General features: G+C 41.2%; 1 protein-coding gene across 2 annotated transcripts in view; it reads right to left on the bottom strand.

Moving 5' to 3' along the window:
- FBN1 (fibrillin 1) overlaps positions 1-26,746 on the bottom strand; it is a 253,387-nt gene that overhangs the window by 50,118 nt on the left and 176,523 nt on the right. For both annotated transcript variants that reach the window (XM_082452979.1, XM_082452978.1), the window contains exons 33-46: positions 24,997-25,119; positions 24,721-24,843; positions 23,143-23,268; positions 21,225-21,347; positions 19,356-19,478; positions 18,893-19,057; positions 16,658-16,726; positions 16,447-16,572; positions 15,097-15,219; positions 14,279-14,437; positions 11,433-11,504; positions 7,815-7,940; positions 4,795-4,917; positions 1,017-1,142 (exon numbers count right to left, since the gene is read on the bottom strand). In XM_082452979.1, coding sequence (XP_082309105.1) covers positions 1,017-1,142; positions 4,795-4,917; positions 7,815-7,940; positions 11,433-11,504; positions 14,279-14,437; positions 15,097-15,219; positions 16,447-16,572; positions 16,658-16,726; positions 18,893-19,057; positions 19,356-19,478; positions 21,225-21,347; positions 23,143-23,268; positions 24,721-24,843; positions 24,997-25,119 — 1,707 coding nt within the window. The remainder of the gene's footprint in view (positions 1-1,016; positions 1,143-4,794; positions 4,918-7,814; positions 7,941-11,432; positions 11,505-14,278; positions 14,438-15,096; positions 15,220-16,446; positions 16,573-16,657; positions 16,727-18,892; positions 19,058-19,355; positions 19,479-21,224; positions 21,348-23,142; positions 23,269-24,720; positions 24,844-24,996; positions 25,120-26,746) is intronic.

Here is a 26,746-nt window from a genome sequence, read left to right as displayed (position 1 = left end):
GATCTTAAATCAAGAAGCTACTGCTGAGCCCAGTGTGACTCCAACATGTGTGTCTGTGGTTGAAGACTGTATCCAGATGAGTCACCCTGCCAGGAGTCAAAAACTTCTGCCTTGATTCATTCTTAGCCAAGCAAGTGAAGGTCTTTAGTTGGGCAGGTTCTTTGGTAGAGGGTTCTAGATAATTCAGATGGAAGAGGGAGAATGAAAGTTGGGCAGGGCTTCATTTGATATGTAGGGATTATCTCTCCAGTGATGAGCAGGGCCTATTATAATCTTCAACTTAAAACTTATCTGCTCTGAAGATGACCAAACTTTATGAGAATGTTCCCTAATGGATAAAGCCAATTACAGCCAAAGGCAAGCACTTGAAACATTACTCTATTGATTGTTCTTTTTCCAGCTGTGAAACTGATTCATGTTCATGAAGTCCCCAGAAGACTTAATGGATGTTGCTTTAAAGTAGAAACAGAAAGGAGGGAAAGAGAGAAATTGACTGATTACATATTTGAAGTTTATTCTAAATCAACATTCTGATTCAGTACTAAGACCAAGGAAGAGGTTTAAAATCTTGAGCTCTTTTCCCCTGGGAAAATGATCTGTAAATTTGTCTTTAAGGATCTGATACAAACTACAGACGCGTCTCAAAAAATGCTCATACGCAAACAATCAACCCCTTTCCAATAAGGCAAACTCACATAAATATTATAAAAGAATAATAGGCTTTTAACATTAATAAATAGTAATTTTTTGTCTTAATATCTTTCTCAATTTATCTCTTAGTCAAAAGTTTTTCTGAACTGACAGCCAAATGATTATCAAGAAAGAGGTTTATGATGTTCAGATTACTAAAGATTAAATACCAAAGGATATTAATGCTACACACATGCTTCTGTTTTTGTTTTATAAATAACAAAACAACTACTGAAAGGTTTAGTGTTAACTTTAAATATATTCAGATACAAATGAATTTTTCAATAGGTTATGAAGAAAAAATGAAATGATAGTCACATACTCACCCAAACACATGGTTTGATCAGCATTTGTTTTAAAACCAGTGTGGCAAAGACAATAAAAGCTTCCAACTGTGTCAATACACTGTCCGTGGCTGCATATATTGGGGATTTCTTGACATTCATTGCGATCTGTAGATAAAAATTAAGTGAAAACTTAGAAGACAAAATCAAATCAAATAACTTACTTCTAGGTATTGCTCTCAGGATTAATCCTAGCTCTAAACTAAGCCAGTAAGACAGATGCCGACATATTTATTTTTGACTCAAAATTGGTTAAAACTTACTCTCATTTACTGGGTACATTCAGACCATATTAACAGTACACAAGCAATGAAAAAAACAGGGGCGGTATCCAAAAAGATCTTCTAAAAGATGAGAAAACTTAGAAGTAGAATGGGGAGGAAAAGTCCAAACGGGTAGGTAATCCATTTGATGATCTGCCTAAGCAGTATCCTAGACTGTGTAATTGATGGAAGTATTTTGTCTAGTCAAGATTTGGTGCCTCAAATCATGGAAGCTTCATGGCTTCCTCTAGAAATTTAAATCAAACAAATCCCATTGCTGAGATAGGTTTTCATGATGGACAGCCCGCATCGTCCCTTGTTCCACTTACCCAGCATTATTGTGTCTCACTCCTATAACCTTTTGTTCCATCTGAACCAAGTCTTCCTGTCTACACATGGCTCCTTTCAGCACTTGACAATCCTAATGATGTTTCTTTCTTTTTTATCCATATTCTTTCAGAAGGAAGCCCTCTCATCTTGCTTCTGCCAGTCTTTAGGCTTTAAATTATATCTGTCATCAAGTGATGCTCTCCTGAAACCTGATTATCTGAGGGGCCAAATTTGTTGCAGGAATCCACAGGTGACATAATTACATGCCTACTTATGCCTCTCATTTTCTAAAGCTCTCAAGAGTCTACGTTTAGGGAAAATGTTAACTCAAGGGGCACTGCGTTATCCTGATTTTCCTGTTGTCACAAAAGAAAGCAAATGGCAGGATGCCGCCTTGGGTGGAGATGTTGTAGAGCACCGCAGCACCCTGCTCTCAGCTGAATTATCCACACTTGCTGTTTGCCTGCCCTATCTACTGAGAAGACGGCAACTGGGAACAGGCACTTTGTGCTGCACAAAGCAGTTGTGCCCAAGCCAGGAGAGAGTATATTCCCTCCATTTCACGCGCTCAGGCTGCCATTTTTAGAACTACTTCCTTCCAATATGCAAAACATTTAGAGTTGATGAATCACCATATCCTTTAAAAGTCTCAGGTGGGGTTGAGTATATCATGAAGAGGGGAAATTGGGAGAGAGTAGCTTGGGAGCTACGGCTAGCCTATGCAGAAATGCTAGTGAACAAATTAGGATTATTTCCATCAGAGAAAACGGATTTAAAATGAGCAAGCTGCTCCCTGAGATAGGCAGAGGAAATTGATTTCCATTGCCAAGCTCTGTGGAGGGAGCTGATTTTGAGGAGGGTTGGCCCAAACCTTGGGTAACCTCTGGTAATATGGATCTGGGAGAATGCAAGGACCAGGTCTGTCTTATCTCTGGACCCACAGAAAATGGAGAGCATTAAGAATCTTATTAGAAAGGGATCCTCAATTAGGGATTTTCTTTCCTACGTTGCCTATTTCATGATGATTTTTAAAAAATGAAACGTGGATTACTTTGCAGTTCTACTGGTGAAAGAGAAAGTTACAATTCTAGAGAACTTAACTGTGAAATTCACTTTGTATTGAGACCAGAAAACTAGGTTTCCACAGGCAGCAAGATTTAAACTCCCAGAAGGTTCTGTCTGAGGTTGAGGTGGGAGATTTAAACAGGGTACTGGGGAAAAACACCCACGCAGTCAGCAGACAGAGAGGAGACCATGAGGAAATGGCTGGGAAGAATATGTCTTTAGCTGGGCAGTACATTTCAGAAGGGGGCTGCATTTGCTCTAATGCCACACCTCCTCAGGTCAGACCAGCATCCTCGGCTTCGATACCTAACTGTTCTCTAAAAATCTCTCAGCAACAATGCGGGTATTATGGCCAGCTGTTGAAATGATGTACTTATGGATTCAAATAAAAATCTTATTATGATAAGGAAGTTTTAGTTCTTTTCATCTTAAACACAGGAAGACAGGAGTATTTTACAATATGTCTGAAAAAATGCCATGTATAGGACAGTATTTAAAGACATTTTAAAAGATTTTAAAAGTAAGATGTAAGTGAAGACATTTCCAGAGTGAATTCTTCAGCCCTAGAGGCTGAATAGCTGCAAAACTCAAATTCAAGTACATTCCCTTTCTTGTGAGGATTTCGATGAATGAGGGAAATGAAGATTTGGCTACAGACAACACTCCTTCACAGTACTTATCGCTGGTTAACGCTGGATGAGCTTTATTTATGTAACTATTCTACAAGAAAACATGACAGGGCTTAAGCCCCAGCAGGCCCTGGTTGGACGTCTTGTCTTGATGTATAAAATAGTTGTTCCCTCATCTTGCTTGAGCATGAAATGGTGTGAAATGACATGTTCTATATTATCAGCAATTCCTTATTTTGATTGGAATTATTTCACGCAGTTTCAAATAAATATAAATTACAAGCAAAATGCAGGGAAGTGGTATGAGTGCCAAGTTTCATGAGGGCATTGTGACTCATATCAGAGACGTCCTCACTTTTCCTGTCCTGTTTTGTTTTGTTTTCTTTTTCAGTACGAGGATAACAACTGCTCTGCTGACAAAATGCTAAATACTTGCACATGTTCCTTTAAACCCCCAAAACAAGTCTTGATTCTCAAAACGAGTTTTTGTTCTGGTATTACACCCTCTTCCCACCAAAGTCTCATAAAACAATGCAAAATAACCCTACGGAAAGCAGTGCACTTCCCACCACTTAATCACTGGTGGGCAAGGAAATCCAAGGAAAATCTGACCACGTTCCTTGGTGTTGTTTCATTCACAAATGCATAAAATATCCAGGAAATTCCTTGTGAAATGAGCCAGAAGCAAAATAACACACTCTTCCTGACCTCCTTGCTAAATATACAGTGATTTATAATTACTAAAAAACTCAGATGAAAATCATTCTGAGGTACTACTTTCCTCCTGGGCTGAAACACCAGTGTTTTTATTTTCACACCACTGGCTACAGGATACCATCAGATACCTAATAATTTTACCATCAATTTAAGTTGGTAGCACGATCATCCTTCTTATTTCTGCCGCATCCCTGACAAACGGGAACAGCAAAAAAATTTAACCTCTAGCAGACAGTTTCTCATTTTACTGTAGGTGACATAGCAAATAAAAGGCTTTCAACGTTTGCTGCCCTCAGTTGTGTAAGCTGTTTAGGAGAAAAAGTGATACTGTTGGTTCTTTTTCCTTGGCTTGTGCAGTTTAATCTTGCCCAGCTCAGGAGAGCTTTGCCATCTAGACTTGGGGTATGTGGCCAGAATGGTGATAACCTCACCCACTCCAGGGGGATTATGTGAAAGGAAAAAAAAAGTATCTGGTCCTGAATACCAGTTAGGGAGTGTGTATGTGTGTGTGTGCATTTGTGGGAGTGGGCGTTTGCAGCAGGGCAGCAGAGAGGCAAATTTGGAAACGTCACACCTCCAAAGGGAGAAAAGAGCTAAGTGTGAAGACATTTCAACAATTTTCCCTTTTTCCCAGTTTAGTTACTACAACTCAGAAGTCATGTATTCTTCAACCTAACCATCTCAAAGAAATCCAGGTATCTGCAGCTCAATGGGGCTGGCCCGTCGGGTGGGCGCTGGGCGGCGGGGACTACTTGCCATTGCACTGCCCTGTGGAGGTGAAGCGGTAGCCGGGCTTGCAGTCGCAGCGGTAGCTGCCCGCAGTGTTGATGCACTCCGCGTTGCGCTGGCACACCGGGCCGTTCTGACACTCGTCGATATCTACAAGCAGGAGAGAACTGAATTACAGGGAGGGCAGAATCTGGTGTCAAGCTGATGAAGCCACTCAAACAACGTGGATTTATATTTTCTCGTTTTGATCGGTTCTACTGAACAAACCATGGAAGATGGAAAATTTGTTTTCTAATTTTTCTGTTTTACAGATATTTTTCAGAAATGCAAATACTTGATTTATCACCACACACGGCTTCTAATGCTGCTAATGTCTAGAAAAAGCTGTGAAACTCAGCTTCAAGGGCCAGGACTTGACACGGGTATAGACCAGTATCCTAGGAAATCTTGTATTTGCTCAAAGCCTGGGGGTTTTAGGATTCAGTTGGGTTGCTTTTGTCTGGAAGGTTGTGAGGTCTGCAGAGCAGAGCATCTCAAACCTTAATGTGCATATGAATCACTTCGGATTTTTTTGAAAGGCATCTCTGATTCAGCATGTCTGGGGAGAGGCTTGAGACTCTGTGCTTCCAATAAGCTCCCAAGTGATGCTGGGTGCTCCTGGTCCACAGACAGTGCTTTGAACTGCAGGGCTGCACAGGCTCTTGCTGAAACTTCTGCCACATGGCAGTCAAGTCAAGGAGACTTAACATGAGAGATTGCACATAAAACCACTGAAAATAACCAAACGCTCACTATCAAAGGAAAGAATAAAATGGATATTGTGTGCTCCAGGGCTTTGACTATGCTCAGGGAGTTGTTTGTCTATCTTTTAAAAATTTTGACAGCTACCTAATACAGTTCAAATTCACGGCATTGCAAAAGTTACTGCACGGTCCAGGCTATAGCATGGGGCAAAATACGTATTCCCTTCCCCTGCTCTTATGAAACATTCTAATTCAGTCTAAATCCAGTAAAGGGAATAGCCTGTAACACAGGTGGGAGTCAGCCCCAGCACCAGTACTGGGGTTTCATGCAGAAGTCGGCTCAGCCAAAGAAGTTCCCACCAGGGGGCGGCAAATACATCAACCTAGGCCTCCTAGGTGTGTGCTTCTGTGGTGGGAAAACCTCAGGACTATTGGCAGTCAGTGGGAGTTACCGTCTAATATGGGGTGTGCCTCTCTGTACAACAGATACAGAAGCAGAATATGCCTACCTTGGGTTACAGTGGACCCAGGACCCAGGACCCAGCACCACCTCACCCACCAGGCCTGCCCTGCTCTTAATGAAGGGTGTACAGAAACACAGAGGGTACCTTGTGTAGTTGGAGAAGCCAACCGGTGTCACAGACAAGCACTTCTGTAATGCATCAGATGCCTAACATCTGATTATAGACCTACTTGGGGAGGGCAGACACAGGGATCCTCCCTAACTCACTTCTGGAATCCATTCCAATTTCAGTCTGGCTGAGGCATGTACTAAATCAACCTTCCTTTTCTGATTCTGCGAGCTAAGAGTGTGCTGGGAAGCAGCTGACCCTGGATTAAACATTCACCCTGAAGATGGATATCCTACGAAACGGAAACCGAAAGTTGGAGCGCTTTGTAATCTCCATATCCACTGAATGCTACCCTGACAGCAAAGTGCCTTATGCTGGTGCAGCTGTAGGTTTTCAGTCTCATGTGTGTAGCAAGGTCTAGGTTGACGTGGTGGCCCTGGGTGGCCTTGCCTCTGGTTTCTGGCCAATGGCTGCTGCTTCAGCAGATCTAAGTGCCAAAGAGGCACCTGGGTAAAGTAACCAGCTCTGAATGGAAGAGAAGGGGAGATGCCACAGAAGGCGGCAGACATCCTGAGGCATGTACGACAGGTGGAAGACAGTGGCTATGAGCAGGCAGCCACCTCTCGCACTGTAAGGTCACCTGCTGTGGGCTTTCTTCTCCATTCCCACATCATGCCTCCTCCCCACACCTGATCCTTGACGACCTGAAGCCCAGGGCCCGAACCAAAGCCCAAAATGACTATCTCCTTAGGAAGGCTAGGAATGGCTGTCACCCTGTTCCCACTCCCCCGCAGAGCAGGCAGAGGAAGGGACGTGGGCCAACTTGGCCATAGGAACAGAAAGCCTGGTGAGGAGAATTTAACAAGCATGTGCTTGGGGCTGTAACTTGACTCATGGTCTATAAGTTGTCCCCAGTTTAGGAGAAAAAGATTTTTTAATATTAAAATGTTGACCTATGTGCTCTAATACATGCTCTAAGGAGCAATAAGCCTTTCTAACATGAACAAAAACTCTGCTAGAGGCTCTAAGTTTAAGTATTAAATAGAAAATTATTCTAGCTGTCCTAGGGCCCATGGTATATTTAATAACCAGTAACGTCCCTTTTACTAAAATGTAAAAGAACACTATCTTCCCCAGATGTCGGAAAAATATGAAGTGCGGTAAGGAATGCGCAGAATCACAGCACAAACACATGGCAAGCGGAGGTAATTTGAAAATGAAAAAAGTACCATTTGCACGCATGCCAACATTCTTCATATAAAATCGAATTTGCTGTTCTTGCCATTTGGAATTCTCTCATGCATTTGAAATATTTGCATTAACCTTGTTTTCATTTGGGAGGAGCAAAGGCTCCGTTTGGAAGAGAACACTGATTTTGAGGTTCAGCTCAAGATGACTGCCCACCACTCATGCTCACTTTCAAGCAATGTGAAACAATAGCCATCTATTGGACACACCCGGGATCTCGAGGCTTTTCCATATCAGCTGGGAAATCTAATACATTGTGTGTGGGGGGAGAGGGCTGGGGAATGGACATCCTGCTTTCCCCGCTGCGTGCTAGGGAATTTTTACATGAAATGTCTGTTGATCCACATGGTGCCCTTCACCATTGCTAGAGTTTGATGGATTTCTGAAATTCCAATGTTGTGAAATTGACCACGTGCGTGTGTGTGGGTATGTAGCTCATGGGGTGGCTCATTTCTGGATGCGATATAGTGACAGCCTCTCTTACCTTCACAAACCAACAACTTGTCATTATAGAAGAAGCCCACTGGACATTCACATCGGAAGCTGCCAACCATGTTGATACACACGCCATTTTCACAGACCCCTGGGATCTCCCGACATTCATCGATATCTAGAAACAGAGCAGGTACGTGTGAGTGACGGAACGGCACATGGTGCCTCTGCAGGGTAAACTGGAATTGAAAGTCAGCTGCTTCTAATTCATTCTATGTAAGGTCTAAAGCCAAAGAAGAGAAAGTGCGTGTGTATGTGTTGTACATGCGTGTGTGCGTGTGTGCTGGGGTGGTGATGGAAGCGGGGACGTCAGTGAACGGCAAATTGAGATAACTAGACTGCGTGTCAGACACGCATGTGTCTATCTGATTGACTATCTGTTTTTCTGGTTTTGTTTTATAACATCGGCTTTGTCCAGGTAGGAGCCATCTTTGTCCCCACCGGGCCCTGTGCACCAGATGAGTAGAATAAAAGTGACTGCCAAGAGAAAGTGGTCTCTCTCCAATTGTGTGGTGGTGTTGGTCTAGAATGGGAGAGGAGAGCTGGTGAAGAACAGAGGAGGAGCCCATGGTCACGGCCAACTCTGATCTTCCAAATTCCACTTCAACACCCCCTTTCTCCTTCACATGGCTTTCGAAAGGAGGTTAAGTCAGGTCTGGGGATGTAAGCTGGGCCTGGGCTGACCATGAAGACAGAGCAAGCACCAAGGAAGGACTGTCACAGTAGACCGTGGCTTCCCAAGCCCAGGCGCTGGGGCTGGCTTCTACGCTACGGTGTTACCGGCCCCTGGTACACTGTCTGACAAATGTTAAGTGCCAATTAAAATGTATTCAATGAAGAGCCAGTACCTGGAAGTGGGGTTGGTGAGCATTAAAACAGGACCAAAGTAGGAGTGAGAGCAGGGCCAGGACCAAGGCTGCTAAAGCAGGCTGGCCAGCTGGTGAGGGAGCCACGTGGGCAAGTCTGGTCTCCTCACCAGCCTGGTGGGTCCACTCGCTGTTTGACCTGCTCTGAACTCCTGACCATTCAGTGTCCTCTAGGATAGTAACGGTAACAGTGACAGTAACAGTAGTGTCTCCCTTGCTATATGCCTGGTATATTTCTCAAACATTTAACCTGGATTTAGTTACCAAATCATCAGGGCCACCCTATGAGATGGTCTCTAGGTACTCTGACTATCCTCATGATGCAGATGATGGAACTAAGGCCAAGTGAGAGCATGGAACTTGCCAAAGACTGTACAGCCAACAGGAGGCAGAGTTGGGATTCGATACCAGGAATCCGCTAACAGGCTGTCCTGTCTCTCGTATGCTTTTCCACAGTCAAACAATCTTCACAAAACCGTTAGCGAAGTGCTTGTTATTCCCAGAGGGCCCCCCTACCAGCCCTCTGGCAGAGTTTCACAAAACACTTCAGAAGCCGGGAGGGAATGTAAAGCTTTGGTCTTTCCAATCCATTAGGTTTCTGTTATTGTTGTTGAGATACTTTCCTTTACATATCACAGTCAGGAGCCTCTGCAAGATACTTTGTTTGCATAAATTGTAAGAAGATGGCTATAGACTTAAGTGGAACTCACAAGAGCTTTCAGAAGAATCACACCCTAAAGCCAATCTGTTTTAAAGAAGAAATTTGACAGGACATGGACTTATGTTGGACCTTTTTCTAAAGGGCGTGATTTTGTTTGAGGACAAATTGACCTCTTTAATGGAAGTAAACCAGCTTAGAATATCAAAGGGTATATTTCCATTTTGAATACAAGTAATTATGTTTTAGATTTTTCACACATTTGTCATTCATGTTCTTAAAAAGTTAGGGAAAGAAATATCACAACTATGAATTATCAGCAAAAAGCAAAAAAAAAAAAAAATTCAGACATTCTTGAACTAGGTACGGGTTAAAACATGAAATGTTATGTTCACATTCATTTGTTTTAAATATAAGAGATGTATTTTCAAGTTTAACAATAACAGGCTGGGTCAAATTTCTAGCCATTGTTAGGCATAAAAGAGCAAAAGCATATATTAAAAATTATATTTTCTTTTCCTGTCTGGATTCCATTTGAACTTCAACTTGGAAAAGTTTACGTTTAAAGACAAGATTAATAAACTTGCTATAGTTTTAACCCCACACGAATGGGTTCTATATGCCAACAATCTTCAGACCTTTCAGAAGAAGAGTATAAAGCTTAAATAAAACAAAGTTTCTCAGTCATCTAAATATTTTGTCATGCTGGAATTTGCTAACAATAAGTATACTGCTAACTATCACATTTCCAGTTTTCAAGAGCTAGCGGCAAAGCAAGCTGTGAGTCAGGACTGGATTCTGGTCTCAGCTCTGTTATTAATTAGCCAGGTGACCTCAGCTGAGTCCCTTCGCCTGTCTCGGCCTCTGTCCCCTCAACGGTAAGGCAAGGCCTAGCTGATGTGGACTAGAGGATGTCTGAGGCCTTTCCAGTTTTATTAGTGGATGTTGTTCATGCTATTTTGAGTCTTTGCCTGCTGCCAACATTAGAAGGTAGGCCTTGCTGGGGTACACGCCTGGTCCATCCACGGAGAACGATGGACTCTACAATTAAAGACCGCTTATCTTCAGATCAGAGATTCTAAGGAGATGAAAAGATCTGTTTTGGGAAGGGGAAAAACAAAGCAGCTAGAGCCGGGTGTTTCAGGCCAATGCCATTTAACAGGTTTTCTTTCCAAATCATGAAGTTTCTTTGGATGTTGACTAGGCTACGGAGCCATATGTATTTGGCACTAAGAGAGCCACGCTGATTGCTGGAGCAGACCCTTGTTTTCTTAAACAAGGTCATTGGAAAGGCTGATGCGGATTTCAGTTTACTTATTAGGAATAAGATGGAACAGACCAAGTGGTGATGTTTGCTACTAGACACAACTGCTCAGAATTAACAGGGGCATCTAAGGAGCCATATAAATCACACTGGGGAAAGACTGAGAATGCAGTAGCTTTCCATCTGCTTTCATGTTATTTGGTTTTAAACCACAAAGGCATCACTTCCATTGGCTGAACGCTGTGCAGTACTTCTGAATCTTGCATAAGCTTCACTAGCACCGCAGTGGTGTCTGCTCCAGTTACCAGACAGGGCCTCAGATTGGAAAGATTTTTTTTTTTTTTTAATTTCACATCTAAAAATCCCAAAGCGGATGACCTGAGGAGATTCTATGTGAGATAAAATTGATCCACCTACACATAAGGATTGGTATGAACAGTCATATTAAACTCAGGTCTTAGTCAGATGGAAGGATTGGGAATTATAGTCAAATCAAACGTCAACTGGCCCTACTCCCAGAATCTCTCTTTGTTGATGCCTAGGGTTGGTTTAACTAAGCTTGATTGTAATTCTGTGAAAAGCTTTCCGGTCCCCTTAATCATGACCGACAAATGCTGCTGCCAATTAGGTGGAGCTACACAGGGTGTCTGTACTGTTTGTTTCAAACTAAGAATCAGAGTTTCAATAAAGCTAAATGGCACTGTTTAATGATTTGTTCCTTCTAAGAAAAAAAAAAGCAAACTGAGAAAATAACAGTGTGTACTTCCTTTTCTTAACACATAGGCAGAGACAAAAAGTTCCAACAAAGGCATCATAACTCACCAACAGGTAAACCAGTGTAAATGTCGATGACGAATCCTGGCCTTTGACTTCCACAGAGTGTAGCAAATTCATCTGCAGTGATTGAACAAAGGTGGGTTGAGCGGGGTGGGAACAGGGGTCAGCAGAGAGCAATAATTAGGCTGAACAAAATTACTTTGTATCCATTCTTGAAAGGTATTTACCTGTATTTTGAAAAATTTAAAATAAAAAATTAATCTGAAAATTCCTACAGATGGTGTAAACTTCTCCTTAAGACAAACACTGAAGGAAAAGTGACCTCATGTTGATGTAATAATGAGGCAGAAGCAGAGGTTTCTATATCATATGCCACTCATTTGTATGATCTTGCCTGTAGGAATCTGGGTTTCTATAAGGATGTTGTTCAGCTCTGAACCCAGGGACTGGCATGAGTGCCTCTTTCCACTCTGCATTAAGGGATCTAGGATTTAACGAATGTATACAAAAGCCATTTCCTCGATAGACTGGGGGAGACCATGGCAAATCTAGCTAAGTTCTTGATATGAGGTCTATTAATGACTAATTCACGTCAAAGAACCAACTTACCTCATTACTTCAAGTTTTGGAGCTGGATTTCTTTTGGTGCAGCTCTCTTGTTCTCTCTCTCTCCCTCCCCCCGACCCTTTATCTTTCTCTCCTTCACCTGAATTCATCAAAGTTGATAATAAAGGATGCACTAAATGTCATCTGTGGTCCCTTTTAACTCTGCGATTCTGTAATTCCAGATCATGAGTGTAACCAGTATAGCATGGTATCAATTTAAGCTCAAGATGGCCATTGCCTTGTGGGTCAAACCTACTGAAAATTAGTAAAAGGTTTCCAAAAGTATTTTAATCAAAATGTAACATGTTCTCTTCCTAGTGCTTTTATTTCCTTATAGAAAAAGGAGTGAGGGTCCACTTCCAACAAGTGTCACGCCACCTCCACTGACCATCCAAATTTCAGGGACTCCTAAAATGTGTGCAGACTGCATAGCTAATGAACAGCCATGGCTGGATTTGGCCAATATTCAACATGAAGACGAAACCTTGCATTTTATATTAAGAGTATGCAGATTCTTAAAACTCAGACAGATATTTCTGAAAGTAAATGATAGTCTTTATCAGAGATCTCCAAAGTGGTCTGCAGGGGAATGTACAATGATCCAGCAAGGTAAAAAAGAAAATGCTAGGATGTCTGTCTTTGTAAAATCCAATTTTAAAATTAATTTTGTGTATATTTTATAATAGAACAGTTTATGAAAATAATCAATGCATTTCTCAATATAATTGAAAACAAACATATAGAGACATATACACATATACTTTTACTTGTAAATACACACAGCAAGTGTGTGTAACCTCCAGGTTTTTTAACGATAGGTATGTATGATCAAAAGATTTGAAGGCCATTGGTCAAGATCAGGGGTCAGCAAATTTTTTCTTAGAGGGCTAAAAAGTAAATATTTTAGGTTTTGCAAGCTGTGCAGTCTCTGTTGAAACTACTCAACTATTTCACGAAAGCAACCATAGATAATATGTAAATAAATTAGTGGGGCTGAATTCTAGTAAAATTTTATTTACTAAAATTTGAAGTTCATAAAATTTTCAGGTCATGACATATCATTCCTTTGACTTTTTTTCCAACCATTTAAAAATGTCAAAATTATTTTTAGCTTGTGGGCCATACAGAAATAGGAGGAGGGCTGGATTTGGCCCATGGGCTCTTGTTTGCCAACCCCTGGTCGAACAACATCTTGCAGAGTGGAGACAACTCGTAATTCTAAGCAATGCTTATTACACTCTTTCCAGAGTAAACAGTGGATGAAATGGTATATTTTACTAAAAAAGAATCTTCTGTTTTATGCACTGTCAGGTAGCACCAGACAATAGGTTTAGGATTTTACATATCACTGTGGGGAATGCAGTAGGTCCCACACAATTCTCAGATCAGTACTCTGCATGGTAGTTCATTCAATCTAAATCATAAAGATAATCTAGATCATCATTAGTAAACGATGTCCTCATGATATATATGACATATATCATCTACCGTGTAAGAACACTGCACCAAAGTTTTTGCTTCATTTACTGCTAAGATGTAAATTAGACTTTTTTTTTCCAAACAGATAACATTATTTGGATTTTTCTGCATGAGGATATAAGAAGAAATTTCTCTAAGATCTCAATATCAAGGAGTTGATCTTTTCTGCTTGTCTTTAGTGTTGATTTTGCTTTGTGGTCATTGAGACTCTTAGATTCGATCACATCTCTCTCTATATGAGCTGCTAGAAGGTTTAGAGCCCAAGTTATTGCTCGTTGCTGGCAAGTGTGTAGGAATTCCCAACGTGGATCGTGTGTATTACCCTTGTTCCTTGCTCTGAGTTTCTTACCCTTGCCTGCCATTTGCATTAGGCCTTCTTATTTTACATTTGCATCTTTGTGGGCCACCTTGAATTCTTTCTGGAACAAGATTAGTTATAAATAAGTAAAACTGATAGGACTATGGTTTATTTATTTGTCATACTGCTTTGCCCAGTGTTTCCAGACTTTTAGTCATATGGCAGACTCCATAACAATGATAACAGTGTTTATATTTTTGTGATATACTGAGTCTATACGTCTGGTGAATGAACCTGGGTATAAATTAGAAAGCATATTCTGTGACTCAGTTTTCAGCTGCAAGGACCAAGATCAACTGTGAATTTAACTATTTGCCCTTGTGAGCTAATCTTTTCTTATGAAGATCAACGATGCACCCTTTTCTTCCCTTGCTGAGATTCATCTCCCCAACAATTTGTGGGTAATGTACCGAGCTATCTTTCTGGTAACGGTGAAACTAAAACTCACCTGTGCTTGGGATGGGACACTGTTCACAGGGCTTATTCCAGGCCCGGCCAATGTTGTAGGAACAACAGCACATCTTCTTGGTCATATTGAACAACAGTTCTCCGTCGCAGGTCTGGTTGTCAGCATAATAGTTCCTGTAGCACAAGCTTCTCCTCATATCTAGAAGAAAGGAAGAAGTTAAGGGAATGGTGATGCCATGGGGAAATCACGACAGGGAGATTCTAAGGGGATACTTAAGGAGTGAATCTCTTTTGAAGTGTATTGTAACTTGAGTTCAATCAGGGCAGGAAAAGCCTGCTCTCACACAGCTCTCCGTCGTCCTACGCTACTACAAGAAAAAGGACTTTGAGAAATATATTCCCTGTTGTTTTGTGCCACAGAACTTAGTCATTATGTAGCTACGGTGTTAATAAACTTTACGTGACTCTCCACCCAGTCTCCTAGTAACAATTCTCCCCTGCTATTTGGCAGTGATTTTCTCATTTCCGACTCATGATGTTTTAATACTGTAGGTCAGTGCTGTAAATATAGTTGTATAAAGATACACCCAAAGTCAAACAAAAGAAGTACTATTAAACCTTTGTTTGGGATTTTCCAACATTACATTTTAAAGAAAACTCCCAACCACCCACACGAGGTGGTGAGAAAAGGCCCAGTTTATGCTTTACAGGGGAGGAGGCTCTCTCAGTGAAAGGGTGGCAGTACTCGCTCTTATGAGTAACATAATGCTGAGGACTAATTGCTGGCTCGGAAGCTCTTTTTCTCTTTGCAGATGAGGACCAAACAAACATGCACTATAAAGAAAAGTTGGGACTTACCCATGCAATTATTCCCCCCATTCACTTGCATGTAGTCTGGAGGGCAAATACAGGTGTAGTTGCCCACGGTGTTATAACATGTCCCTGGACCACAGATTCCGGGAGTTTCACATTCGTTCACATCTATAATCCAAAGAGAAAGTGGTATGTGAATATGGAAATTTCACTCTTTGGAATGGTCTGGTACTCAGGGTCAGTATAAATGTTGATGGTCTTGGAGAAAATCCACAGGGCACTTCGCAACCTGGATAAGGAAAATGGATGTGTCATTCATCAGTGTCCTTAGTCTGTGCTAATGTGTGCATTTTCAGGAGAGGAGTTTTAGAAAAGGAGATTTTACCTTCTGATGTGAGTTCTTAATAAACGAGTCCAAAACATCCTCAAACATGTGCAGTGATGGTAATGTGGAGAAATTATAATTCTCAAGTATCTTTCAGGAAGATAGCTAGGTATTTCACATGTTCACAAAATCTCAGGAAGGATATGATATATCCTGAAGCCATCAAAAACTGGCTTCATGAATCTGCACTGGTAAGACAGCACAGAAGTAGGTATATCACGCCTCCTTCCCCATGTTCAAACACAGGGGTTGATTCTAATTTTTGTTAACTCCGTGGGTCTTAAGCTGTGTCATGTGTATTGTGATGCTTGACTGATACTCAACAAGGTTGTCACTGCCGGGTCACCTAATAAGCCTTTTGGAGAACCAGAGGAATATTTCCCCTCCAGGACACAGGGAGGTCTCTTCCCAAATCTGTTGTGTGACTCCTGTATATAGATGAAAACCATTTCCCCACGCTGGTCAATGGTCCACGTGCTCTGAAAGCTAACAGTGGTCGATAGTCTCCATCTTCCCAGTAACACAGGATGAACAGGAGTCATCACTTGCATCATAAAACCAAAGGGGCTGCCTCCAAAGAGAAGCGCATTTAAATGCTTAGTACAAATGATAAGTGGTAAAGGACAAGAAGAAGAGCCCAGAACTGTCCAGAATATAGAAGCCACTGAAACGAGACCTGTGCTACTCCAATAAAAATGGCTTTTCTGAAGAGCATGGAAAACTCTGCAGGAATAAACAGGACTATGGCTCAAGATAACAAAACACCATTTCTCTCAAAAAAAAAAAAAAAAAAAAAACAGGGCGATTTAGGGTGTATTGGACATGATATTCTGTCACTAACATGAGCGCAAGCTGCCACATGTGTGGCATCGTTTCCTGGCCATGTTTGCACTTGGACTATTGTGCTGTATTGCTAGAGTCTCAGTTTCCCTGGTGACTGACTGTATGCTGGTTTTTGAGGTCAGTTCTTAATATCTGAAAGAACCTGTCATCCTAAAAGGGCCATTTACCATCACACACTCGGGTGTCTTCATTCAGGTAGTAGCCCGTCGGACAGCGGCACTGGAAACTGCCAAAGGTGTTGATACATTTCCCGCCTTGGCACAGCCCTGGGAGCTCCTGGCACTCGTCGATATCTATCAAAATGACAACGACAGCATTGTAAATAAACCCGAGGCAGTTCCAAAGGTGCGCGCTTTAAGATCAGCGAAATAGAATTACCTTCCAATATAACCGTGATAGGGTTGGGTCGAAAACCTTCTCCTCCAGGACAAAGAATTTTGTACTCAGCTATGGAAAGAAACAAACAAAAAATCAGACTGAGTTCTTCTGAATCTAAAATTTCTAGAAATAGTATCCTCAAGAGAAAAACTGACATATCCATCTGAAAATATTCATTTTCAGGAATCTCTGGCAGTTACCCCACTCACCTGAAGCAGGTTAACATCTTTGTATATACTTGTCCTTTCAAATGGCTTTTTCTATGTGTGCCAAATGTAAGGCTACTGTCCTCAGTCTCTGAACCTTCCGCCTACTCTCTGGTCTTATGTTCTTATGAACTATTTTATTCTCTATCTCCATCATTATTTCTTTTTAAAGATTTTTCTTTCCCTTTTTATTTTGTAACCATCTCCTCCATTTTTATGTTTTGTTCGGTCTTACTTCCTGGGAATCACAACTTCCCTTCATATTGTTAATCAGCTTGTCTCCAAAACCCTTTCCAAACAGAGCCTTAGGAAAAGCTGTTCTTTCTTGGTTCCCATCCCACTTCTCTCCTTAATGACTAGAGAGCTTTCGTGCCCCTCTGTTTCTATGGATGGCAACACTAATTCCCCTGGTTTCCAAAACCAACTTTTTACAGTGTCCTTTGATTCCCTCCATTAATTCTGTCATCCAAGTATTTCACTCGAAAACACTTCTTTCAGTGCCATGCACCAGCCAGTGTGATTCATACAGGAACACCTGGATGAGAATGACCCGAATCTGCTGTATCATCCTGACAAGCGTCTGTAAGAATCAGTTCTTTCATAATGATCATGGTCTTTCCAAATCTGATAATCCCCCTCCTCGATTTCTGAAATTATATGTATATATGCATAAATGTATATATGTATGTACTGCAGTTCTAGCTCTGATCCAGTTTGAGGTGGGGTGGACCTCTATCGCTTGGTTAATCACTGTTACTCAATAGAACCGACTCCCCCTGCCCCCCCACCTAACCATCTTGCTTTGATTCTTTCAACATCAGTGAAATTAACTGTCCTCCTCTTTTATTTTTCTCTCCCCTTTCTGCAACCATCCACTCTTTTTAAGTCCCCTCTTTCATGTCACACCCTTCCTTCAAGCCCCAATTAAGACATGCACCAAGTTATCACCACACAGTGCCAATCACAACTGACTTCCCCTTCTGAATAAAGGAGAGAAGGAGGTGCCTGCGAAGCATCCATCCCTGTGCTGAGTGCTTTACATGAGTGACTTCATTTAATCCTATGAGGCCTATTATGAATGAGGAAACAGGCTTGCTGACTCCAAAGTTACATGGGTGGCAAGTGACACAGTCCTAATTGGAACCAGGTGTGCTCTTTCTCCCACTCATGGCACTGAGTCTGCTCTTCTTTCTTGCCTTATTGAGGTCTACATTGAATTACAGCTCTTATGTTTAGGTCATATTTTGCTAGACTGTATACTCCTGGAAGGCAGGAACCACCCATTAGACGAGAATTAGCCATCCAATTATCCATAAATTATCACCTCTGCACACCCAAAGTACATCCGTTAGGTACTCGACAAATAATTTTAGAAAAAGTAAATAAGTGACCCTTCAGCAAGGAAAGAATCAATACCTATCCCAATATACCCTGTAAGCAGCAGCCACTGACCTTTGCCCCAGAAGCTACATCTGACTCTAAATCGTAATACAGCATCCACTTAGAAAAAAGGAAAGCCTTTTATGTTTTTAGAAGACATTATTTATGTCCTTAAAATCACACTCTAAAGCTTTCTTTCAAGTCATACCACAAGAATGGAATGATCTTCCATTTCATATTTGCTTAGTTAATTGCTTCTTTTTCACCCAGGGAAACTCCCGTCTGTCCTAGAGCTTCTAAGACTAGCCAATAGATGACAAGAGGAGAGATCAATGTGTCCTAATATGATATAAGTAACCTAGCCTGGAAAATCTTCTTTAAAATACTGCTATCTTCTTTTCACTCAGACAGAAATGAGATGTTGCCTGCCCTACTTGACTTTTTAGTGCAAGCCAACTGGGGACATGTTCTGACTTCCAAACTGGGAGTGGGATTCTTCAACAGGGCTGAAAGGACTGATCTCCCCTCCCTGATTAAAGAGTAGAGACCAGTGGCAGCTCCCTCCCTCTGTGGCTTCTATTCTCTGGAGCTAGAAAGGAGAACTGGACTGAGCTGGATGATAATAATAAATAGGAGGATGTCCACTTACATGTGTTCACAGCAGGGCACAGCTCACAAGGAGTACCCCAGGCTTTACCCAGAGAACAGCAGCAGGAAGCCTTGGAAACACCAACTCCAATTTCATTGCTACAGGCTGTATCTCCATTGTCTCCTCGAGGTCGAACATCCAAATAGCAATTTCCAGAGCGGGTATCTATTTACCATATACAAACAAAATAGCGTCAGGCAAATTCTTTCTACGTAAGGGTTGAAAATTCAAACCCACTTCCAAAATTGTTTAATAACCATAATTTACTAAGAAACTAAAAAGTGCCCAAAACACATATACTGGGAATTTACCTAGAGAAAAGGACCTGAAAGTATAAACCATATTTAGGAAATGTTTAAATTTTTATACGATTACTTTTTAAAAAATTTGAGAATGCAACGTTCAATGTTGCTTTAAAAATAACAAACCGTACGTTTCTCTGAAAAGTTTTTTAAGATCTTACCAACACAGCCAACTCGAGTTGGATTCAGCTCAAAATCGGGTGGACAGTCACAGGTATAGCTGCCTGGGGTGTTGACACAGTTCCCACTGATACACGTGGTTGGATCCAGACATTCGTTAACGTCTAAAACCAAACAGCAAAGGGGCAGCGTTATCACCCGAGCCAACGCGGGGAAGGCAGCGCCATAAAACGGTAGCACCAAATCTAGGGCTCCCCACTAGAATTTTTAAGAGTTTCCGGTTGTAATTACCCCTAGAAATATAGTCTTCCACTTCTTAAATAAAACCCCTCAGGAAGGAAATATGTCATGGTCTTTGGTCTTTTTCCCCTGGAACACATTTAGCATTCAAATTTGTCATCAGGAGAAAATATAACTTTGGAACTAGGAAAAATATTTCAGTGAAGGTAACTGAAAGCAAAACACTACTGTGACCTCGGTCAACCAAAACTTCAGACACAGGTTTTAAGAAAATATATTTAATATGTGCAGCTTGTTATTTTATCAAATGAGAGCAAGATGTCCCAGGGAACCGTCAGGAGCAGGAGACTTCTGCTGCCTCCCCCGCTGGGCGTGCTTGCCTCGGTGCAGCTGAGCGCAAGCACAAACGCACACACAAGGCCTAGCGTGTTTCTTCAGGCCTGCTAAGAGTCTCTTTCCCATCACTGATGCTGGGTTGAATATTTCCCTTTCAGTTTCTATTCCAAAAACATGTACAGAATTCCAGATATTTAAGACATGGGTTTTGGCAAATTCCACCCCTGTGCAATCCTTTTGTCTATTCTGAATACGTGTAAAATATTCAAGAACAGACACGCTGATTCAGAGAGAAGAGATTGGGAAATGAGGATGACACTTTCTGCTCCGGTCCTCCTGCTCGGCCCTGGTAACCCTCTTGGAGGTTCCACTGTGGTAAAATTCTTTTGCTCAAATCGCATGTGACCTTAGAGGGACAGGATAGACTAACAGAAATCAGGGTGGGTAGAATGATGCTGGTGGTGATTCGGAGAACTGAGGAGAAGGCATGGCAGTGGAGAGGTGACTTCCTGCTTGTGTGCTAGAGGCCGGCTTGGTGTCATAATAGTTTTTTGAAAAACCAAGAGAAGTAGGTGTGCTTGGGCAAGAATACCTTAGTCCTGAGCAATTTCAGGGAGGTGGTCATAACTGGAGAGCCACTGAGTCATGGCTTGTTTAGGCAGCTGGAATAATTAGGGTTTTCTTGAAATCCTGAGCCCATACAGAATGGAACTTATTTCCTTAGTATCCTTGAATCGAAGGGGACGCTAGGGTGGAGAACTGAAAATGGCTCTCAGAGTCTTAACTCAGTGCCGAAATCAACCAGTGAGGGTCTACAGAGTGCCCGCTATGGCTTTTCTAATTTTTTTTTTTTTTTTAATGTTCCTGAAGAGTTCTTTGCTCTAGGAGAAAATGATCTACACACTAGAAATGAGTGGCTGACTTCTAGGTACCGTGTTCTCTGGTGACCACCAACAGGCCAGGGCTCGGAAGGAGTGGGTATCTCAGCAGAGAAGTTCAAGACAAAACCCATGATCCCAGGGCACATCCTTCAAAAGGAAACTCTCCAAAAATGTGCCCAAGTAGAAAAGGAACGGCAAGCCCCTCTGTAACCATGAGCTTGATTCTAGGCTGCTAATTCTGCACCTTCAACTCTCTTCAACTTTTTCCTCTGCATGCTCACATCTAATCAGTTCCAGGTCTGAAGAAATTTCTTCTGTGATTCCTAATGCTTTTCTTCATCCCTGCTTTTCTTTTGTGACTCTGCGGATATCCCTGTGCGATCCTGCGAGGCCCCAACAGCTGGGTCCCCTGGGACGTCTGGGAGCAGATTTCCTTGCAAACGGATGCCTTACCTGTGCAGTTCCCCCCGCTTCTGTCCAGTTCGTAGCCGATCTCACACTCACAGCGGAACAGGCCAGGGAGGTTGTGGCAGGTTCCAAAAACACAGATGTTCGGAAGAGAGCACTCGTCAATATCTTGGGAAAGGAGGAAAAGGGGGAGAAATTAAATTATTTTTTTTGCTAAAGAAACTGCCTAATGTAATTAGGCAAACGATGTTATTATTAAGAAAATGAAGACTATCTGACATCGACCTAGGTCCTTCTCCTATAGACTTTCAGATGATCTGTCATCTGTAAGGAAGTCTCCTAGGTGAGAACTTCCCTTTTCTCAGCCCCTATCACATGCCAAGCAGTGGACTAAGCATTTTATGTATCTCATTATGGTGTTCTACGTAGCTCCACATCGCTTTTGTGAAGTAAGAGCCAAACAAGCCAACTTAGACTAAATTCTTTGGTTGTTCTTATCTACACGTTCACTGTTTTTGTTGTGAGTTAAAATTTTAAGAACCACAAAGGCTTTGTGGTAACTTTTATCATCAGTTTTTATAGTCCTCTGTGTCCCTAGTACCATGGTGCGTGTTTGCAGTTGTTAATGGAGATCTAAAAACTGCGGAGGCTTTTTCCAGGCCTCTGTCCCTGCCTCAGGTTAACATGCTGCTTGTGTAATTGGCACGCAGGCACATCTGCAGCCTTGAGACTGGCTTTTAATAGCCATGAACACTCTGCCAGTGATGATTTATATTAAGAACAAACAAACAAACAAAACATTCCCTTATAGCATTAAGGGAAGCAAAATTTTCACTGTGCCTATTTCTGCTCCCAGAGGTGGCACAGTACCTGTTTTCCTTGGATGTTCACAGTCACAGAAGTAAACAAGGCATTAGGCACATGATCAACAGCATAATTAGTTTCTTGCCTCAGAGGAATTTTATATCAAACTCTGCCTATTTCATATAAACTGTATAAAGAACATCCAATGGTTCCATAACAAAGAAAAGTATTTACATAGAACTATATGAGGGAATTAGTATACATGTCACAGCTGAAGACTGACTTTTGAGTTAATGTCCTAGTAACAAGCAACAACGATTAGTTAAGACATTAATCAGGGTCTTGTTTAAACCTCTACTGTCGATCGTTACCATGTGTTTATTTCTACTGAAATTTTTTCAGTTCACTGTGGTCACTAATTCTTCTCAATGAGGGATAATGTGCTTAAATCTGACAAGTGTGGGTAAAGAGGAGAATCTTGTGTTTCTTAGTGGGATCCATCCTCAGCCAGCAGGCTCTCAGGACTCTTCCTGTCTGACCAACACTTCTCAGGAAGATGGAGCCTTACACTGAGAGACGTCTTGACATAGGGTATCATCCCTCGGGGTTCCTTACTGAGTGGATTTGCGAAAGACTGTTCCACGTCCATATGTGTTAGATATTTGGAGACCGTGTGAGACATAGCCAGGACATTGTTCTACCTACGGACAAGACTATCCACTCTGCTGTTATTTTAAAGCCTTTATTTCTAGAAACAAAACCATAGCAGAGATTAAAAACTGTGTCTCCATATTTGGAAAGAATCCTTCGCTATCAGGGCACCAGCACTTTGAGCTCTCTCCACCAGCAATGGGGATGCATATGTTGCACTGAGTTGGTTACCCCCATTCTCCTACGACTAATGGGTGTACTCTTGCAAATCATCTGGCCAGGGCTGGATGTGCAGCTTATGGCCAAAGAGCTGAGATTTTCTCTGCACAAAGAGAAATGGTCCAGCTGGAGACCCAATCTGTCCACAAACTGAACTGACCAGGTTAGATGGGAAGCCAAAACACAACTTGGTGTAAAAAACAAACAAATGAAAGGCATCAGGAATGTTTCAATAACCTGATCTCATCAGGCCCTGCAAGGCCCCCCCGGCAGCTTGCCCATCACTCACCTTCACAGGCTTTCCCGTCAGCACTGGGCACAAAGCCCATGTCACATTCACAGCGATATCCTCCCGGGGCGTTTAGGCACTGGCCATTGCCACACAGATTCAGGTTCTCAGAGCACTCATCAAGATCTACAGCCAGAAAGAAACACAAGTTACTCTTCCTTAGTTAGGAGTTTTCTGATTCCTCAGGTCCAGCAACTTTTATAATTGTCAGCTTCCTGAGGGTAGCGCTATTTCATCATAATTTCTACTTGACACATTAAACTCAATTTTCTCTTTTGAATACTAATATTGACTATATAGTAAACATGGGGCTCAGATACAGAATCCTGAATGCTAAATTATCTCTAATGGGTAATGAGTCAAACAGATCATTCACACTAAGACTTCTGCAAGCAGGATCATCAACATGAGGACACATCCATGACAGGAAATAACACGTCATGGTTTGTGCCTGATTCTCAAGCTTCAGGCTCTGCTCAGATGGGCACAGCAAAAGACCTAGAATAGCAACTACAGAGGAGACCAAAGATTCCTGCTTAATCTCTTCTGAGTTTTGCTACTAATCACAGGTGTTAAATATCAGACACATGAACCACACATGCCTGGTACATGAAACTTGGAATATTTTCTAAAAAGCAATGGGAAGTTTATGATGACAAAACTTCACTGGGTTAAGCAAAAACAATTTCAAGAATGATAAAACTTTTAGTGAGCTAAAACAAAATCCAGGTAAATCACTTACTGGCCCTCAGCCCCTTTTATGTTTAAATGACTTCTTGTAAGTCATTTAAGGATAAACTGACGCTTCAGGTCCTATGAGCTTCTATGCCACCTAACGGCCAATGAAAAATGTACTTCAGTATCTTATTTAATACCAATGCCCTGACTTAAAACGTGCTGTCTGTATTATACATGGTCATGATAAGTGTATATATCATTTCTTTATAATCATGTTTCTAATCATACATATTTAAATATATGTAATAGTTCACATTAATTCTACGACTACTCATTAGCACTGAGAAGAAAATGTCATTAATATATTGTAAAACTGGAAGTGAATGAATTCCTTTCAAAGCAGTTATGAAACTCTTACTTATACCAATGTGGAATGATAACAACGATGGCAAGTGGAAGAAAAATATATGCTGTTGATCTGATCCAGAATGTCTAATTTCTTTTCCTCACATAGGTTCCTACAGCAAGTTCACACTTGGTTTTAATATGGAAAACAAGTCAGCAGTGAGAAACAGGCACAAAAATATAAAGGCTAAGGGTGATGAAAGGAAGTGTGATTTATTTTAAACTCATGACATCATTACATACAGTGACACATATATCAACTATATAACTATATATACATCTATGTAAATATATATTTAGTTTCTGAGGTCTCCCTAATTGAGTCGGCTACAGATTCCCATTCCACAGGAATGTCGTTTCAAATAACCAATATTTTCTGTTCCAAGTTGTCTGTAACTGACCCAGCCTTCAGAAAAGAACTGATGGTTTGAAAGACGTTCGAGCACCTTGCTTTTCTGACTGCCGTTTACACAGCTGTTTCCAGCACGAGCCTACCTGTACAAGTGAAGCCATCGCCTGTGTATCCTTCCTTGCAGAGGCAGCGGTAAGAGCCCATGGTATTCTTGCAGTCTGCATGTTGGCTGCACATGTGGGTTCCATTGGAGCATTCGTCCAGATCTTAAGGAAAGAGGTCACACATCATTATGAACAGAAAATGTGACATTTAAAATCAGTAAAACACAAATTAAAGTTTTCTTTACAGAACTGATATGTTCATATTTATAATCCATGCAGTTCATGAGAAGCAGTTTCTGTTATTTTCCAACCCACCAGTACACTTAATGCCATCTCCAATCCACCCGGGGCTGCAGCTACATTTGAAGCTTCCTGCCGTGTTGGTACATACAGCATGTCTGTCGCAGTTGTGTGCTCCAATTTCACATTCATTGATGTCTGGAAAAAATAACCAGTGGTTTAAAAAAAGTTTAGCAAAGATGCCTTTTGGGTCTTTTAAATAACTTAGCAATATTCAAAAGGTGACTTGCTTTCACATTTCTCACAGTATAACATAGATTGGTTTAGCATCCACAGGTATATGCTACATAAATTGAACAGATTTAAATTTCAATGTACTAAGAACAACATAATGCTACTTGCTGTTGTTAACTCTAATTATTTTCCATTATTTTAAGGTAAGTGTCCAGCCACTGCAAAACAAAATGAACCTCCTTCCACTTGAAGATCTTAAAAAGTGAGTTGCCTAACATTCTATCCTATTAATGCTCATGGTCATTTGTTTCTATTCCCAATATTTTTATTAAATCAACTATAGAGAAATGATGCACATTGCTTTCATATCTCATATAGACAAAGGAATACAATGTTGTTGGCATGTTAAAAAGCTTTTTCAATCATATTCTATACACTAAATATATTTTATTCTTAAATGTAAAACACCGTATTATTTAATCACGCTTTATTTCTATAAAAGTTTTACTTTAGGTATTGCTAATTCAAGCATTTGCAGAGAATATTCCTTAAGGCAGTGTGTGAACTATCTTTTCTCTAGCTAGCACTTTGGGACCCAAGTCTTCTTGCATATTTCCTGTAAAACTCAAGTCAATTCAAGAGAGATTTTTCAGTAAAGGGAGAACCAGATTAGGGCCACATTGCTAAAAGACTTCAAATTCTCAAAAATTCTCCATTCTTCAAAATTCCATTTCCAAATTTAGCCAAGATAGATTCTATAATATAAAAGCATTATAGAAGAGAATATATGTAGAGAACAAATGTATGGATACCAAGGGGGAAAGGGGCGGGGTTGGAGGAATTGGGAGATTGGGATTGACATATATACACTACTGATACTATGTATAAAATAGGTACCTGAGGGGAACATACTGTATAGCACAGGGAACTCTACTTAATGCACTGTGGTGTCCTAAATGGGAGGGAAATCCAAAAGGGAGGGGAGATCTGTATATGTACGGCTGATTCATTTTGCTGTGCAGTAGAAGCTAACACAACACTGTGAAGCAACTATACTCCAATAAAATTTAATAAAACAAAAAAGAAGAGACTATAAATTATAAAGTAAAATATGTTTTGTTTCCTGTGATATTGTGATTTATAACAAGAAGTGTATATGTGGTCTTTGTCCTGTTTCTGGCACAGAACTCCTAAAACCCTTGGAATTTCCTAAGTGCTAAGAGTGAAAAAGGTGTCTTTTGTTATGTTAATGAGGTGACGGACATTTGGAAAGCACTTAAGGATGGGGGCTGGTTGCCAAGAGAACCAAAGGCATGATTAGAGAGGTGGAATTTTCAGTCCCACCCCCCACCTCTAGGGAGAGGAGAGGGGCTGTAGGTTGAATCAGTCACCAAAGGTCAGTGATTTAATCAATCGTGCCTCTGTCATAAAGCCTCTAGAAAAACCCCAAAACATAGGGTTTGGACAGCTTCCAGGTTGGTGAACAGTGAGGACCTGGGGAGAGTGGCTTGCTCAGAGATGGGATGGAAGCTCTGTGCCATCTCCCCATACCTCGCCCCATGTACCTCTTCCATCTGGCTGTTCTGAGTTA

Source organism: Balaenoptera physalus (genome assembly GCF_965194825.1).
Source record: "Balaenoptera physalus genome assembly, chromosome: 2".
Taxonomy (NCBI): Eukaryota; Metazoa; Chordata; class Mammalia; order Artiodactyla; family Balaenopteridae; genus Balaenoptera; species Balaenoptera physalus.
Note: the sequence above shows the minus strand (reverse complement) of the source record. Positions and strands in the feature narration are given on the sequence as shown.